This window comes from Lepisosteus platostomus, chromosome 4 (assembly GCF_059453375.1).
Source record: "Lepisosteus platostomus isolate fLepPlt1 chromosome 4, fLepPlt1.hap1, whole genome shotgun sequence".
Taxonomy (NCBI): Eukaryota; Metazoa; Chordata; class Actinopteri; order Semionotiformes; family Lepisosteidae; genus Lepisosteus; species Lepisosteus platostomus.
In genome coordinates this window covers 28,489,954-28,505,286 of record NC_142614.1, presented here as the reverse complement: position 1 = coordinate 28,505,286, position 15,333 = coordinate 28,489,954, and the positions used below count along the sequence as shown (strand labels likewise).

Genomic DNA, 15,333 nt, shown 5'->3' with positions numbered 1-15,333 from the left:
CTGTACTTCTCTAGTTGTAAAAAAGCAAATGTGTAATAATTTGGGTGTAATTGTGCTATTGAGTAAATGTAAAGTTGCAACTGTTTATGTAACTGTAACTGAGTAATTGTCCAATTATAATTGGAAATATGTAATTGTGACTATGTTGTTGTGTGATATAATTATACAATAGAATTACTGTATTGTATATTGAAATGTATAGTGTATAGTATATAGTATATATAATGTTTAGTGAAATGTATATTTTTTATTGTCGAATTGTGTTGATACATAATGTATTTGTGTTATTATGTAATATTGTAAGAATATTTATCCTGCCAAAGCTCCCCTTCAAGCTTCTTACAACACTTCTTTAGGGCGTTTCTATCAGTAGCCAGGGAGCTACCAGGATCTAAACAAAGTCTCTGAAACTTAATTTTAAAAAAAACTTCCACCAGATACTCGCTGTTTCCTTTTGTCAGAAACTTTCATCTTCATACAAAAGATAAGAACTGACCCAAAATCTTGGCGTCCTGTTTTTTTAAGTATCACCCTACCAACTTTCTAACAGCAACTGGTGGGGTGTGTAAGGACAGTATCTCACCCCCCAGAGCATGATAGGGAAATGCAATTGTGAAAATAATCTACATTTTGCCTTTTTTCATCTCATCTAACATATGGATGGGCTAATACTATCCTCCAGAAATACTGAATTCATGGTTCCTTCAATAATGACAATCTATCTGAGACCTTAGGCAGTAAAGTGTCTTTAAACCATAATACTCCCTACACCATTCTTGTGGATTGGGATGAAGTTCTTCTGTTGGAAGGCAGTATTTGGTTTTTTCCTCAAAAAGCATTTGCTTGTCTTTTGACTCATTATTCCAGTCTTGTGAATCATACAGGTGCTCTTTGGTGAATGTGAGAAGGGCAGCAATGTTGTTTTAAGAGCGATGGTTTCTTCTTGGCTATTCACCTTTGAAAGCCATTCTCATTCAGTATTTTCCTGATGATTGAAGCAGGATCAATGAAATTAGATGCAGGAAGAAAGGTGTGTAGATTCTTAGTTGTTGCTTTGAGGTTCTTTGTGACTTTCTGGATGATTATGGGTTGCTCTTTTGATATTTAAATATATACTACTCAGGATATCAAAATTTAAGAAAATAAACGACTGATTAACAAAAAGCTTAGATATTGGCTTGTATGTCTCAGGAGGTCAGGAGGACATGTTAGAAAAATATCCTGTAAAACACTCCACATAAGCTAAAAGTTCTCTCTATTGAACTGTTTTGCCAGATTAAACAGAATAATAATTTAATAAGACCTAGATAATGCAACACATTATCTACACAGCTAACATCTAACACATCTAATGTAAAGAAATAGCACTCTGTTTTTTGAGAGTTAACTGGAAACAAGGATAAATTGGACAAAACTGTTATACTGTAGGCAAAGGTGTTTTGGTCAGATGCAGCAATTATAGTTTATAAAATTCAGCTTTTAATTGGCCTCAGATTTTAAATGCAAGGGAGTTGTTTTTACATTTTATGGGCTTCTGAAAAGAAAGATGAAACAGGAGCATCAAACCTGGTGTTCCGGCAGCTTGCCTGAGTTACGGTATAGTCAAATCAGCTTGAGTGCATGGTCTTTTCAGGGTATTGCAAATTTCCCACACTATCTACAGTATATTCTTCTCTGTAACTGACCTATTGACACCCTAATTGCCCAGGACCTTGAGTGAGCTGGAGCAAGCAACAGGCTCAAGCACCAGGAGCAAGGCAGGATATACTGTACTCTGAACAGGATGCCAATCACAGTTACAAACACGTGCACACTCACACTAGGACCAATTTACAGAAGCAAGTGGACTGTGGGATGAATTGGAGTACCTGGAGGAAACCCATGCAAACATGGGGGAGGTAGGGGGGTCCAACTGATAGCACCCCAGCTCTGGAATTAAACTCAAGGCCCCAATGCTGCAAGACCATAAGATATCCACATGGTGCCACCTATTTCTTGTTATTTATCTGCTAAACATTATTATTCTCAAAATTCAAAACTATGTGCATGAAGGATGGACACACAATACCTGAAATTAGTACTTCACTTTGTTTTGTAATTAGCAGAGAGACTAAAGGGAATTTTTTAAGCAAAGAAAAAAATATTTAGCTATTTGTTAGAGAAAACAGCAATAACTTCACTTCTTGGTTTTGTCCTTTGGAAAGTAGCTACTGTTCAAGTATGACAGCTTTCAGTTCAGCTCAATGAAGAGGTACACATTTTTCTACCTCTCTTCAGCCACATAACACTTTTGTATGGAAAGAGTATGGAAAAACGCAGTTTCTGAGATACAGTTTCAGTGAGAACAATGGTAGTTCAATTGCCGAGATTGATCCAGAATTTGGAGGAGGAAATGTGCAGACAGATCTCTCTGTGTCCCTATTTTCCCACATATATCAGCACAAAGACATGCATATGTCTAACTCAATCTGTGACATTATCAAACAGGGGCACTGTGATTGGATAAAAGAAGAGAACAACAAAGAAAAAAAGACTATTATTCAAATTATTAAACTTATATCTACAAACTCCTACAGTACCTAATCTATACACACATACAGTATGTATTGTAGGAAAGAGGCTTATATTGTTCCGGATTTGACATACTGTAGCGGTTTAGTCAATAAGTAACCCCCAACTTATAAGTGATTTCTTACAAGTCACTAAAGCAGTAAAAATATTTTATTATCATAATAATAATAATAATAATAATAATAATAATAATAATAATAATAATAATAATAATAATAATAATTGCTTACACTTATATAGCGCTTTCCTGGACATTCCACTCAAAGCGCTTTACAGGTAATGGGGTCTCCCCTCCACTACCACCAATGTGCAGCATCGAAAAGAGTAGGGGACGGGATTTTCATAGATATCAATGCTGTAGGGTGAACAGAGGGAAGGAATGAAACATGCAAAAGGATGGACATAATTCTGTTGTATATGATACCATGAAAACAATATTACAATTACTGTTTTATTAAGCAACACATTAAAAAAGTCAACAAAATAACATATTTTCTGATTTATTGATTTTGTCACAGAATGCAAATTGATAAAGGAGGAACAGGCTGTAGTTAATTAAGTTGTATTAGTTATTAGTGGCCAAGATTATGTCAATGTACAGTATGCCTCTCTCCAAAGCAATGCAGACAGTGGGTCAGGGAACAATCAGTAACAATTTAAGAACACAGTGGTAATCCGGACAGAAGGCAATTGCCACACCTTAGGTACTGGTGAGGTGTAAAGGGTTGTTGAGCCAGGCAGAGGGGAGGGAGCAGAAAAGCAAACAATGAAGTGACAGGGCCCATGACACCTAAGGTCTGCATGCTCACAGTTCTCAAATGACCCAAGCTTCTTCCTGATAATCAACTGGGCACACCTGCCCCTGACAGAGCCAATGGAAAAACCCCAGGGGGGGAATGGGTAACAGAAAGGATAAAAAGATCTGAGCCTGAACTCCTCCCAATGAACCCCTCGGACAAGACACACAGCACAAGAAAAGTCACAGCCTGCAATACCACAGAAGAGATTGGCCCAGGAACTGAGACCAAGGGAGACACTCGCAGTGCAATGGAGGCACTGTGCAGAGACTTTTAATACTTGGAGGCAAAGAGCAAAAAAACTAGCCTGGAGAGTCGATACTGAACCAAGGGGAACATAATGCAGCCTGCAAGAAGACTCCCTATATAGCCCAAACAGAGACTGGGTAAATTGGTCTGGCATCCCTCTTCGTGGCTGTACCATCACTTTCTAATGCCCTCTCCCCATTAGCTAATTGGACTGCTGACCTTCAGGAATCCATTTGCCCCTTGGAAGTACCTTTTGTTGATGTGAATGCTGTTTTCTTTATGTCTTGAGGTTACAGTAAATGTTGATGTACTTAGAAAATAAAAAGGGCACTTACTGAATAAGATACAAATGTTTGTCACTGGTCTGTGTGTGCATTGGTGATTCTGGGAGATGAACAGAACCTATGGTAAAGTAGATCCATTTGTATTTGCTATGTGGGAGTTTTAAAGGGTGTAGGAATAATTCTTGTTCGAGGGGTCACCTCACCATGACAATTTATTTTAAACATTGATCCAGGCAAGTCTGTTTTTTCTCACTCAAGCGATCAACATCCACAGTTGTAAAAATAAAAACAGCTGCTGCTACAAAGCCCGCATTCTTTTGAGCCATAAAAGTTGCAATTAGCCTCATTATTTTTCAAATGATTTCTTTCCAATCTCTGTAGGGAATTGAAAAAAAAAAGCAGACAGATTTAATAAGTCATGGCCTTTAAGTATTTTTAATTGAAGAGATTAAAATGCTTAAGAGAAAAGTATTTTCAATGCAGGCCATTTAAAATAACTTAAACTCTTTAATCTGGTAAAGACAGAGTTTGGCAAATTAAAGTAATTAAAAAATAGTGTTAATAAAAAAAAATTCAGATCAATACACTCCAGGAGGGCATGTTCTCACCCGTGAAGAAAGGCCCATTAAGTGCGTGGGGAAAGATTCTTCAGCCTTAAATAAAATATATTCTAAGTATAAAACTGTAAAATTACATCACTTCTGAGTGTATAAAAATAGCTAATCTAATAATAATTTTTATTTTGTACAGCAACATTCATAATACAATACATGACCTCAATGTGTTTTACAATAAATAATCAACTAAAGAGAGAGTTACTCAAATTCAGAAAATTAAATGCTAGAGCATTAAAGTATATTTAAGACAGGATTTAACAGTGCAGACTGTTATGAACTGGGATATCATTGCACAGAGTTGGAGCTACAGAAAGCATGGTTACCCTGTGTTCAAAGCCTTGTTTTGGTAACTGAAGGAAGGCAAGAGTCCAAAGATCATAAAAAAGCATGTAGGTGTTTAGGGAGTTAACAGTTCACTGATGTGGTCAGGAGTCAAACTGTTGAAGCCCTTAAAGCTGGCTAGCAGTATTTTGAAATTTATTCTGAAATTCACAGGGTGCCAATGCATAGAGGCTAAAACAGGTGATAACATAATTTTGCATTTTAGCTTCGGTTAAGTTCTACCAGCTGAGCATGCCGCAACTTATAAACATGTTTGGAAAAAAAACAGCACACATGGTGTTACAATAATCAGGCCTGAAATCGACAAGGCATGTTTTTGCTCTTCTGTTTCAAATTGGGGAAGATGTGAATGTACAGTATGTGTGCAATGTTACACAGATGAAAATACATTTTCAAAATACTGAAAACAGGAACTTTAAAATCTCAGATCAAAGATGACACCATAATATCTGATCTGAGTACTAGGGCAATCACAAGTCAAATTAAGGTGGCTGACATTTTCAATAACAAGTGTCAATCGGCATAAATCTGGACTTGTCAGAGGTAAAATGAAGAATGTTTTTTTGGCTATTTTTAGCATAATCTAAGCAGTATCACAGAAGAAAATGTTTGAATGGCATCAGTTTTTGTGCAAATATTTCAACATAGACATACAGTAGACATACAGTAGACATAGACATAGAACAATTCTATTCAACATAGAAATGAAAGCTGATGCCATCAAGGGTGTGAAGTACAGTAACAGCTACAGTACTGTATATTGTTACGCTAAGAACGGTAACTACATTTTTCCAAGATTTGTACTTTACTTTAGTATTTTATTTTAGGGATACTTAGACTTTTACTCAAGTACATTGGTAGAGAAAAGACAGCACTTTTACACCACTACATTTCCTAGAGGCATCTTCATTCCTCTTTCCATCTGGGAAACTGATGTTTACACGGGCCAGGATTCTGATTGGGTACTGCTTCTGCTTGGTTTCATGATGTACTATTTTGAAGCCGACCACAAACTGTGGTGTTTTGTAAAATAACCATTCATTCATAACTTTTTACTCCCTTAAGGTGACTACAGCATGGGACCCAGGAGAGGACGCTGACACTAGAGATTCTATAGGGAACATCTGAGGAAGGCTCCAGCGACACTGTGCTCCATGGAGTTTTTATGTACTGTTCCTTCAGTATGTGCCTATGGTGGATGAGAGCATTATGTTCTGTGTTCTGTAGGCAATTATAGAAATTTGTGTTAAGGGGACACTTTTTTGTGATGGATAGAATGATAGATTGCTGTAAATAAATGGGATATTACATATGATAACTGTATTTTCTGGTGTGTGGATGCACTGGTGGATGCACCTTTTACAATTGCTAGGTGGGATAGTCATGTACAGTACAAGACAAGAATAATTCTTGTTTGAGGGCTCACCTTATCCATGAAACCATTCGTTTTATCAGTACTTTAAATATGTTTACATGTTGACATTGTATAACTTAAAAGTTTAATGATTTAACATGGTGTGTCATGTACATAAAGCACACAAATATGAAAGCAACAAGGTAAAATACTTTCAAGTCAAATTTTACTTACAGTATAAATTGTTTTAGTATTTTAATATAGTGCTACAGAAAAGTATATTAAGTAAAAATAGAGCAGGGGTGTTACCATGGCGTTCTGGCCAACTTTCCCATTGGCCTTTACAAGTCATAGCCTCCTAATAATCATCCAATAGGGTTGTGCATATTGTTGTTATTATTATTGGTGTTATTATTAAGTACCATACCTATGATTAACAGGGAAATTATATACTGTATAGAGAAAAATAGTTATTTTTTTCTCAGTTTAGTCTGTCTGAGCTTCTTGACATTTCTCTCAACTTTTGTGTTAGGGCTTTTTGCATTTAGAGGATGTAAAATGAGGACACAGAAAATTAAATATATCTCAATTACAGTTAACTAATATAGTACTTATATACAGTATACAATTAACTAGAAATTTGCCATTTTTTTCAAGTCAGTTTACATAAAGTTGGGGAATTTGTATGTCCATGGCTCGTAATATGCATGGATCCCCTGTGCTGTACATTAGTGAAAAGAGTCCAGGCAGTGAAAGTTGATATAGTCTCTGTCTATATCAACACGTGATCACATCTAAAGAAACATGGAGGTATTGGATTTTTTTTCTTTAGATAATTGTTGGGTTTAATTTAAATAGCTAGTTATATTTCAATAGATTTGATTAATTTAAATGTGTTTTAAACCCATTTTGAATTGAAACTCACAGCCACCTCAGGTGACCAGCAGAGGTGCGTAGGCAGTTTAAGATAATTAATGTAAGAAAAAGTGCAGGTCCACATAATTTGTATGGTAGAGTTCTGCAATGTTTTGCAGATCAGCTATGTGATTATTTTAACTTGTATATTTTTCAGATGTCCTTACATTTACAAATTATTCCTTCTCTGTGAAAGAAATCTACCATTTCCATTCCAAAAACTGCCAGGACAACATCACCATTACACCAACAGTACTTTTACTCATTTGTTATGCTTTTATACTTTTTATATAATGCTTTTTACACCCCTGGATGCCATACCTATCAGAGGACCAAGAACAGAACCTTGCAGGATGTCAGATGTGATCAACTTTGAAAAATGCCTAAATTTTATTTTTTTTTCTATCAATTTGGTAGGCTTTATGCCACATAAAAGGAAATAAAAAATACTAAGAACCTTATGTTATCTATTGAGCAAGATGGTATGACCAATAGTACCAAAGGCAATCCTGTGATCTATTATTACAAGAACAGATAAAAAACCACAGTCAGTAGCCATCAGCAGATCACAGATGACCCTAACAAGAGTTGTTTCTGTATTACATATCCATCTGCACCCAAACTGATAAAGGTCATACAATTTCTTTGCAGGCAACCACACAACAGCCTCTCCTAGAACCCTCAAATGTTTACCAAACATGGTTAGATATAGCCAATAACTACTCAACAGCTGGAATCTTCAGTTCTGCTTTTTCACAGCCATATACTGTAATAACTGCAAGTTTAAGGGAACAATTCTAGACCATAATGATATTCCTGAGACTTGGCAGAGAACAAAATCTAAAGCAAGGTAGTGGAGATGGAATCCAGTAAATAAGTGGTAGAATTCATTTTACGTACCCACTAAGGGGAGAACCCTTGAAATTGCAAGGTTTAATGCACTAGGCTTAAAAGTGCATACTTTTTTCGATTGTTTAGAGTGAAAAAATACAGACAAATTATTGCATTGGACAGTTTGTCTTTAGAGTGCTGATCTCAGCTGAATTGGAGATTATAGCATTACCCTTCTCTTCTTCAATTAAACTCCTGAAAAACACTGACCTTGTGATAGTCTATGCATAACTATGAAATGGTGGGTGTTGTTTATAAACAATGTAAATGAACAGATGTATGCCCATGAGGTTTTATGGACCAAACCTGGTTGTTGTACCAAGGGGAATAATATATAAGGAAGATTTTTATATTTTTTTATGTAACTAAACAACCTAAAATTCCATTCAGTAAAGTGTAATGGAGTCTAATCTAACTGGCTGAGGGTCACTTAAAAGATAACTTAAAATGGGAAAAAAAATTGGAAAAGCACATTGGAATTGACAGGACTTATGTTACTCATCCATCCAATTTCTAACCGCTTTATCTAATTATGGGTCATGAGCCTACCCCAGCATCCAACAGGTACAAGACAAAACACACTCTGCATAGGACATGATTCCATCGGAGAATATAGACACAAACAAGCACACACTCACACAGAGCCAATTTTCCCAGATGCCAATTAACCTACCAGTATGCCTTTGGACTGAGTGGAACCAGAGCACTCAAAGGAAATCAATGTGAGTACAGGGAGACCATACAAATGGCACATAGATAGTGCCCCAGCAATTAAACCCTGTGCCTCAGTGCTGCAATGCACCATGCCACCATGCTGCCCATCTGAAACATACAAACACTTAGGTTTGTGAGTAGTTAGTGAAACAGACAGATAAAAACAAAATGACTAGAAAATCGATGTGAGCATAACTAAAGTGTCACAACACAATTATTAAAATCTCCTAAAAGTAAAATCTTTGTGAAATCAGGAACCAGGTATAACAAGAAATTAAAGAAAAATAGAATTCTGCTTTAGTGGTCTGTAGAAAAGTACTTTTGCTAGAGACAAGATAGAACATCAGTGCCATAAATTCAAATGATTAAGGAACTGTTACAGGCAATTTTTCTCAGAGCGCTGTTAAATGGATGTATAATTATCAGCGCCTCTATGAGAAGAACAAAGATTACCTAAGCAAAGGTGCTCAAGTGGAGGAATGTAATTTAGAAAAAAAGCTGATGATTCATGCTTTCAGTAAATCTAGTTTGAAGTTTCATAGTAATACTGTAAATAACTTCTTGTTGTTCAAGAAGCAAATATTTTAAGAGTCATAATCAATGCACGTTTGGAAGACTGCACAAATGACTTAATTCAATACTAGGGCATCTAGGTAAACTTCAACCCCTTATTTCTTAAAATGAAACTGAAATTTAGCTGCATATTATATTTAAAACTGAGTCACTGTGCAAATAATTGGCCTGGTGTTGTATGCCCTAACATAGGAATAACAGACTAAAATAACATTTGCTTTATATTGAAAATGCTTAAGACAAGACAATGACTAAGAGCGGTTTATTTTATTCAACCCTAAATAAAGTTTATAACAGGCGTTTGGGAGGAAGGTTAAATCCAAATCTCACAAGTATCCACTTGCCTATACATATGAATCTTGCATATAAATCTTGCAACCAAGAACTTTCCTTGACGTGTCTCTCTTGCACCCCACCCACACCCCATCTAAACCCCTGCAGCAACTATTGTGAGGGGGGGTTTGGTGAGCAGGGTTTCCATTCCCTCAGCTAGGTGAGTCACACAAAGTGCAACTTACATTTTCGGTTCCTCTATTACATTAATTAGGAACAAGCCCAACTACTGGAACTGAACATTCTCTATCCCCTTCAAAGTAAAAGCCAGAAGAAATAGAAAAGGTGAATTGTATTCTGAAGGCTGTATGATTTCAGACTACGATTGATGATGTTATTGAGCAAAAGTCGGGATGGAGGTCAAATCTCACACTTCTGCTCCCTGGTAAAACAAGGGGCCATGCACATTTTGTCTACCACCTCTCCCTCCTCCCCAACATCACCTTGGTTCAATCATCAGAGGGAGGGTGTGTGTGACAATGCTGATCTCCGACCCATGCTTTCATTTCCTTAGCCTGGCAAGTAAAACCAAAGCACTAAGTGTGTTGCCCCCATTATATTCTGCGGCCCATTAAGTCATTATTAGAATTTGACTGAAAAACTGAATTACAGCTTGTTGATTTGTATCTACATATTTTAGCTGGCAGATTTAATTGCACTTTTTGCAAATACTGTCTGTAATACATTAACCCAAGTGATGTAGAAATGCTACTCTTACCCCCGGCTATAAGGTTTTCCTCCAAGATTGAATTTTATGGAAGTCTTCAATTATGTCAGTAAAGTTCAGTTTTGTTTTCAGGTTGTTTTCAAAGGACATTCATTTGATTCTATCTTTTATGATCAAAGTTTTTAATTCTTTTAATCTTGGAGAATGACCATGCTGTTTCCATGTTTGTAATTTGTGAGGATAAAATGCAGAGCGATGTCCATGTTTGGAGCACTTCACTTCAGCTGCCAAACATTAAAAAGCAGCACAACCATTAAAACTCTTCTGAAAAAACAGTCTTGAGATCCCATAAGAATTTTGAGCATTTTGAAACCAAAGCTCTTACTTCTGAGTAAATCTGTGCAGGGCATGTTGTGGCATTCCTGTAAGTCTCAAGGTATTTTTTAACTGTCAATGATATCTTTACAGGTTTACCTGTAATTTTTTCTGGAACTTGTAGATCAATGAGCTAAATTGTAAAACAAGCATGTGCTACAGTTGCTGCTTTTGTCTTTACACATTTCCAGTTCATCAAACAGATCTCTAGGTCGTCTTACACAAAATACACAAAAGAGAGCAGGACAGACCATCCAAGGTCAATCTGTACTTTTTGAAGTGTGGAGCTTGTTGAATTAAATCATTGAAAGATATGACTTGACAGATGTACTGTACCAGTTTCAAGGAAGTCTGTTTCTTTATCTTGTTATTTCGTTTCATTTGATGAATCAAGAATGAAATGTAACTTTCCTTTTGTGGAAATGCTTACAAAAAAGACAAAAGATTGTGTTCCTACAGCAGCCTCAGTAAGCCAACTGAACGTTACATGTTTTTGTTTCCCAATAAGTGTGAGGTCTTCGCAAGTGCACTAAGTGCACATTGGTTATGCAGAAGGACAGAAATTGGAAACACAGAAAACAAAGATGGGCACAAAAGGATATAGAAATTAAAGTCCAGAAGATTTATTTTGAGGTCAGAAAGTAGATTCATTAACAGAAAAAAAAAATATTCTTCCTCAGTAGTCTTCAATCACTCTTTTGCTGGAAATCAAACAAAATGAAAAAAGTAAGATATTAAACACAATGAGATAATACATAAATATAATATTAAAATATAGTCATAAAATAAAAGATCAAAATGAATACATGGTGTGGTCAATCTTTCATTTGCATCCCTAGCAAGATTCACTTGCTATCCAGCAGTGGCACATTGAACCATGACTGGTTAATCACATCAATGTGCGTTAGTATATTTATTTGTGTGAAGATTCAGGCAGGGCAGACATATTAAACATGAATAAAAAAAAAAAGTTCCACTATTACAACTAAAATACATTTCCAAAAATGAATTTTACAGCAGGGAGCCTGTTTTTTTTTCTGTTTGTCTGGGGGTTAGCAGCCACTCCCACACACAGTAAGATGTCAGAACACATGCTTGCTAAATCAGTATCTTCATCTTTATGGTAAGGTTGCTATTGCGCCAGGCTAGCTTATTTAGTTGGCTGAAGGCGATGGCTGCTTTCCCTTTTCACAGATTCCTTGTACAGTGGCAGGTTAAACATCATGCTTGTAACCAAATAACTATAAGTTTGCACCATTTCAATAAGACTGTTATCTAGGGTGAATTGACTTAGGGGGACCTGAGGACAGAAGTGGACACGGGTATTTTGCACCGAAAACAGAAGGTATGTTTTCAAATGAAGCAATCTAGTCAGTTAAAGTAAATCCATTGGGATGAAAAAATGGCTAGATGAGATCCTTGGATCAATAAGCTACTAGCAACCAAATGAACAAGACTGACCAAATGGCATCCTCTCATTTGTAACCTTATGTTCTATATAACTGGGTCTAAAAGTTCCATATACAGAGATCCACTTTGTATGTAGGGAAAACTAGTTATCTTTATATATATGTGACCACTCAACTATATTATTCTTCTACCCTTTATCACACTACCTCCCGCTGGAGCAATGCAGAATGCACTAGAATTACCATGGCAACAGGCAGAGCCTCTACTAGACCTGTCAATCAGTTGGTTGCACTGACCATGCACTTTGGCAGGCAATCTGTTTCACCTGTGTATAGTTTGTTAGCATGCCTACCCCACTGTTCAGGCGCTATGTTGCTCAGGTGCTAAGTCTCAGAATTTGTTCTCAAGTCTCTATTCCTCTTGCTTTCTGACTGTGCTTTGCTTAAACTTTATGAATTTCCCCTTCTGCTTTGCTTCTGTGCTATCCTGGTTATGAACTTTGCTCGTCTTTTTGACTGCATTACTAGATTGAGGTTTTCTGTTTGTTTGCTTGCCATGTCTTCTTGCTTCACCTGCACTTGGGTTTTCCTCATTGTCCTGGACACCTCTCTCACCCTGTTATTAGCAGTGTCACTACACCTTTTTGGAATTAATGGCTTTGCGTTTCTGGTCCTTGGCAGCCACTGACCTTACATGCAAATTTACCCACTCCTTTATGCTATACCTTTACAGTACAGAAAATTGTACAAGTAATCCTCATAACATAAATGTTATATTTGAAAATGAGATACAGAGATCTAAAACATTTTAAAACAGGATTCTTGAGTTACAAATTAGTTCTGAATGCACAAAATACATATTTTATGATTGTTGTATCAGGAGCTACTGTATATAAAAGAGCATAGAACTTACATTTTTACAGCAGAACAGTTTCTCCTTTGGAAAACAAACATTTTTTTTTAAAAGAGTAGAGATGACAGCAAGGCATATACAGTACCAAGAATGCAATTTAACATTGAAAGAAACACATATCAAACAGATAACTGAAATTCTTTTCATCTTGAAAACTGGATCTCTAATCTGTCATAGAACATTCTTTCCTCTTAGATGTTGCAGTGTTGCCAAGGTACAGATTTAGACACAATGTTCAGCTAATGGCACAGGAACTCAGGAATGGCATGTTTACAGGAATAACCATATGACAGGCACATTAGGTCCTGTAAAAGCAGCTCAACAACTTACAGGCATGAACTCTCTGGCTTTACTGCCCTATGTAGAGAGAATAAAAGATAATATACTGACACATGTCATATTGTATTAAATAAACAAATAGCATGATATGACAACATTTTATCTGAAAGATAACAGTAAGATACATTTTTTTTAATTTATCAATATATACAAATGTGTCCTTTCATTTGATCATTAAACGTCTCCTCAATTATTTACTGTATGAATACTGACAACAGTTCGCACATACTGTAACTAAATGTGTCTTTATTTATGTATACTTTTCCTACTTGATTTCTATATTCATGTCAATTCTAAATTAAACACTCTGTGTATAAATTATTTTCCACACTTCAGATCACCTGCAATAATATCCAACTGCAACAGAGCTGTGTCAATAAAAAATCTTACTTTTTTTCTAAGTCCAAGGTGTTAGAGGTTTAAGGTTCAAGTGAAGAAATCACCAGTACCACATAAGCAATTAAAATAATACTTTTGTGCATTATTTCTTGTTTTTTAAATCTTTTATGTGTGATTTACACAATTGAACTTCACTTTTATTTTATATACTTCAGACGTTTGTGCAAAAGGTTACTGTATTTTGCTTTTGGAAATATGCAGATAACAGTATGTATACAGTATGCATTAAAGGATATAATTCAAAGCCAGTGTCAGTCCAATAAATTCTGTATTATATTGTAGTTGTATTAGATTTATTAGCATTAATAATTCCAAACATACAGATATAAATGGTTAAAACAATTATTAAAAACTGTCAAAATAAAAAAGGCAAAATGGTCTCAAAAGACTTTACTAGCTATAGTGTAGTACACATTCTTATTCATAATCTTATCATCTATGCTCACTATTCCCTTTCAGCTTTTTAATTCCAGAGACAATTACCAAATGCAGCAATTTTTCTTTTAAAATCTATTTTAAAATTAAATATTGCATAGTTTTAGAAAGATCAGAATCCAAGAAATGCTCACAGTAGATAAGCCATTCTTTATGCACACTGAAATAAATGTTGAGACAACCTCTGTAGTAAAACAGCATTTCTAGTCTTTCTACAAACTGTACTATTACTGTACAGTATTGTACTTCCTTTATCTTAAATGAAGATATAGGTACTGTATATCAATGACACAATGACAATGTTGACCAATAACATATAATCAAAACAATGATTAGGGTTAATATAAACAGAGCGAATCAATATCTACAGTATGTGCATTTCTTTACACTTTTTCAGTGTTAAATGAGTCTTTAAACAAGTATTGGGGGTTACAAATTTGTGAAAACATTCTATAACTGATGACGGCCAAGAAAATAAGCTGGTGGTTTGGTTTCCATGGAAGCATTTGCAATTCTTTGCCTAAGAAAATTAAATTCTATTACACAAACGACTGCAGAATTATCCTCAATGGAATTTAAATCTTACAGAAAAATGCTGGATATAAAATAATTAAGAAAGTAAAGGAATGAAGGATGCAAAAATTCAACAGCTATTTATAGTACAACAGTGCCTAATCACGTTGAGTGTTTACAAGTTAGGATAGTTCTCTAGTGTGTAAGGCATGGGCTCATCTAGATATTCGCTAATAGGTTTGCTGAAAGATGAATTCTTCTTAAATGGAGTATCCCTTGATCGGACAGGTGTTACACCCTGAAAAACAGAGAAAGAAAATATTACCTTTTTTTACTTTACAAATTACTTGTATAGAGACAATGACAATATGAATAAAAACAAAAAACTGACAACATTTGCAGGTCCTTAATAAAACATCTGTAACAAAGATAAACACATTGTTATTTTGCTGTGGTTAGAATTAGTATGAAAGCACAGTTAGTATCCATCAGTAAATGCAGTGAATTTTCATTAGAATTATAAAGTCAGCTCCAACATTAAGTACATTTACATGCATGAATATAGGAGCACTTACTAAAATAATACACTTCCTTATGAATGCAAAGTACTATGCAGTCTTTCAAAAGTGCTTCACTGATAACC

At 35.5% G+C, this 15,333-nt stretch overlaps 1 protein-coding gene across 1 annotated transcript in view; it reads right to left on the bottom strand.

Moving 5' to 3' along the window:
* Positions 1-11,289: 11,289 nt before the first annotated feature.
* The window catches only part of spag8 (sperm associated antigen 8), a 39,206-nt gene continuing 35,162 nt past the window's right edge, over positions 11,290-15,333 (bottom strand). Inside the window, exon 6 of the mRNA XM_088629340.1 lies at positions 11,290-14,988. Coding sequence (XP_088485466.1) covers positions 14,866-14,988 — 123 coding nt within the window. The 3' untranslated portion in view covers positions 11,290-14,865. The remainder of the gene's footprint in view (positions 14,989-15,333) is intronic.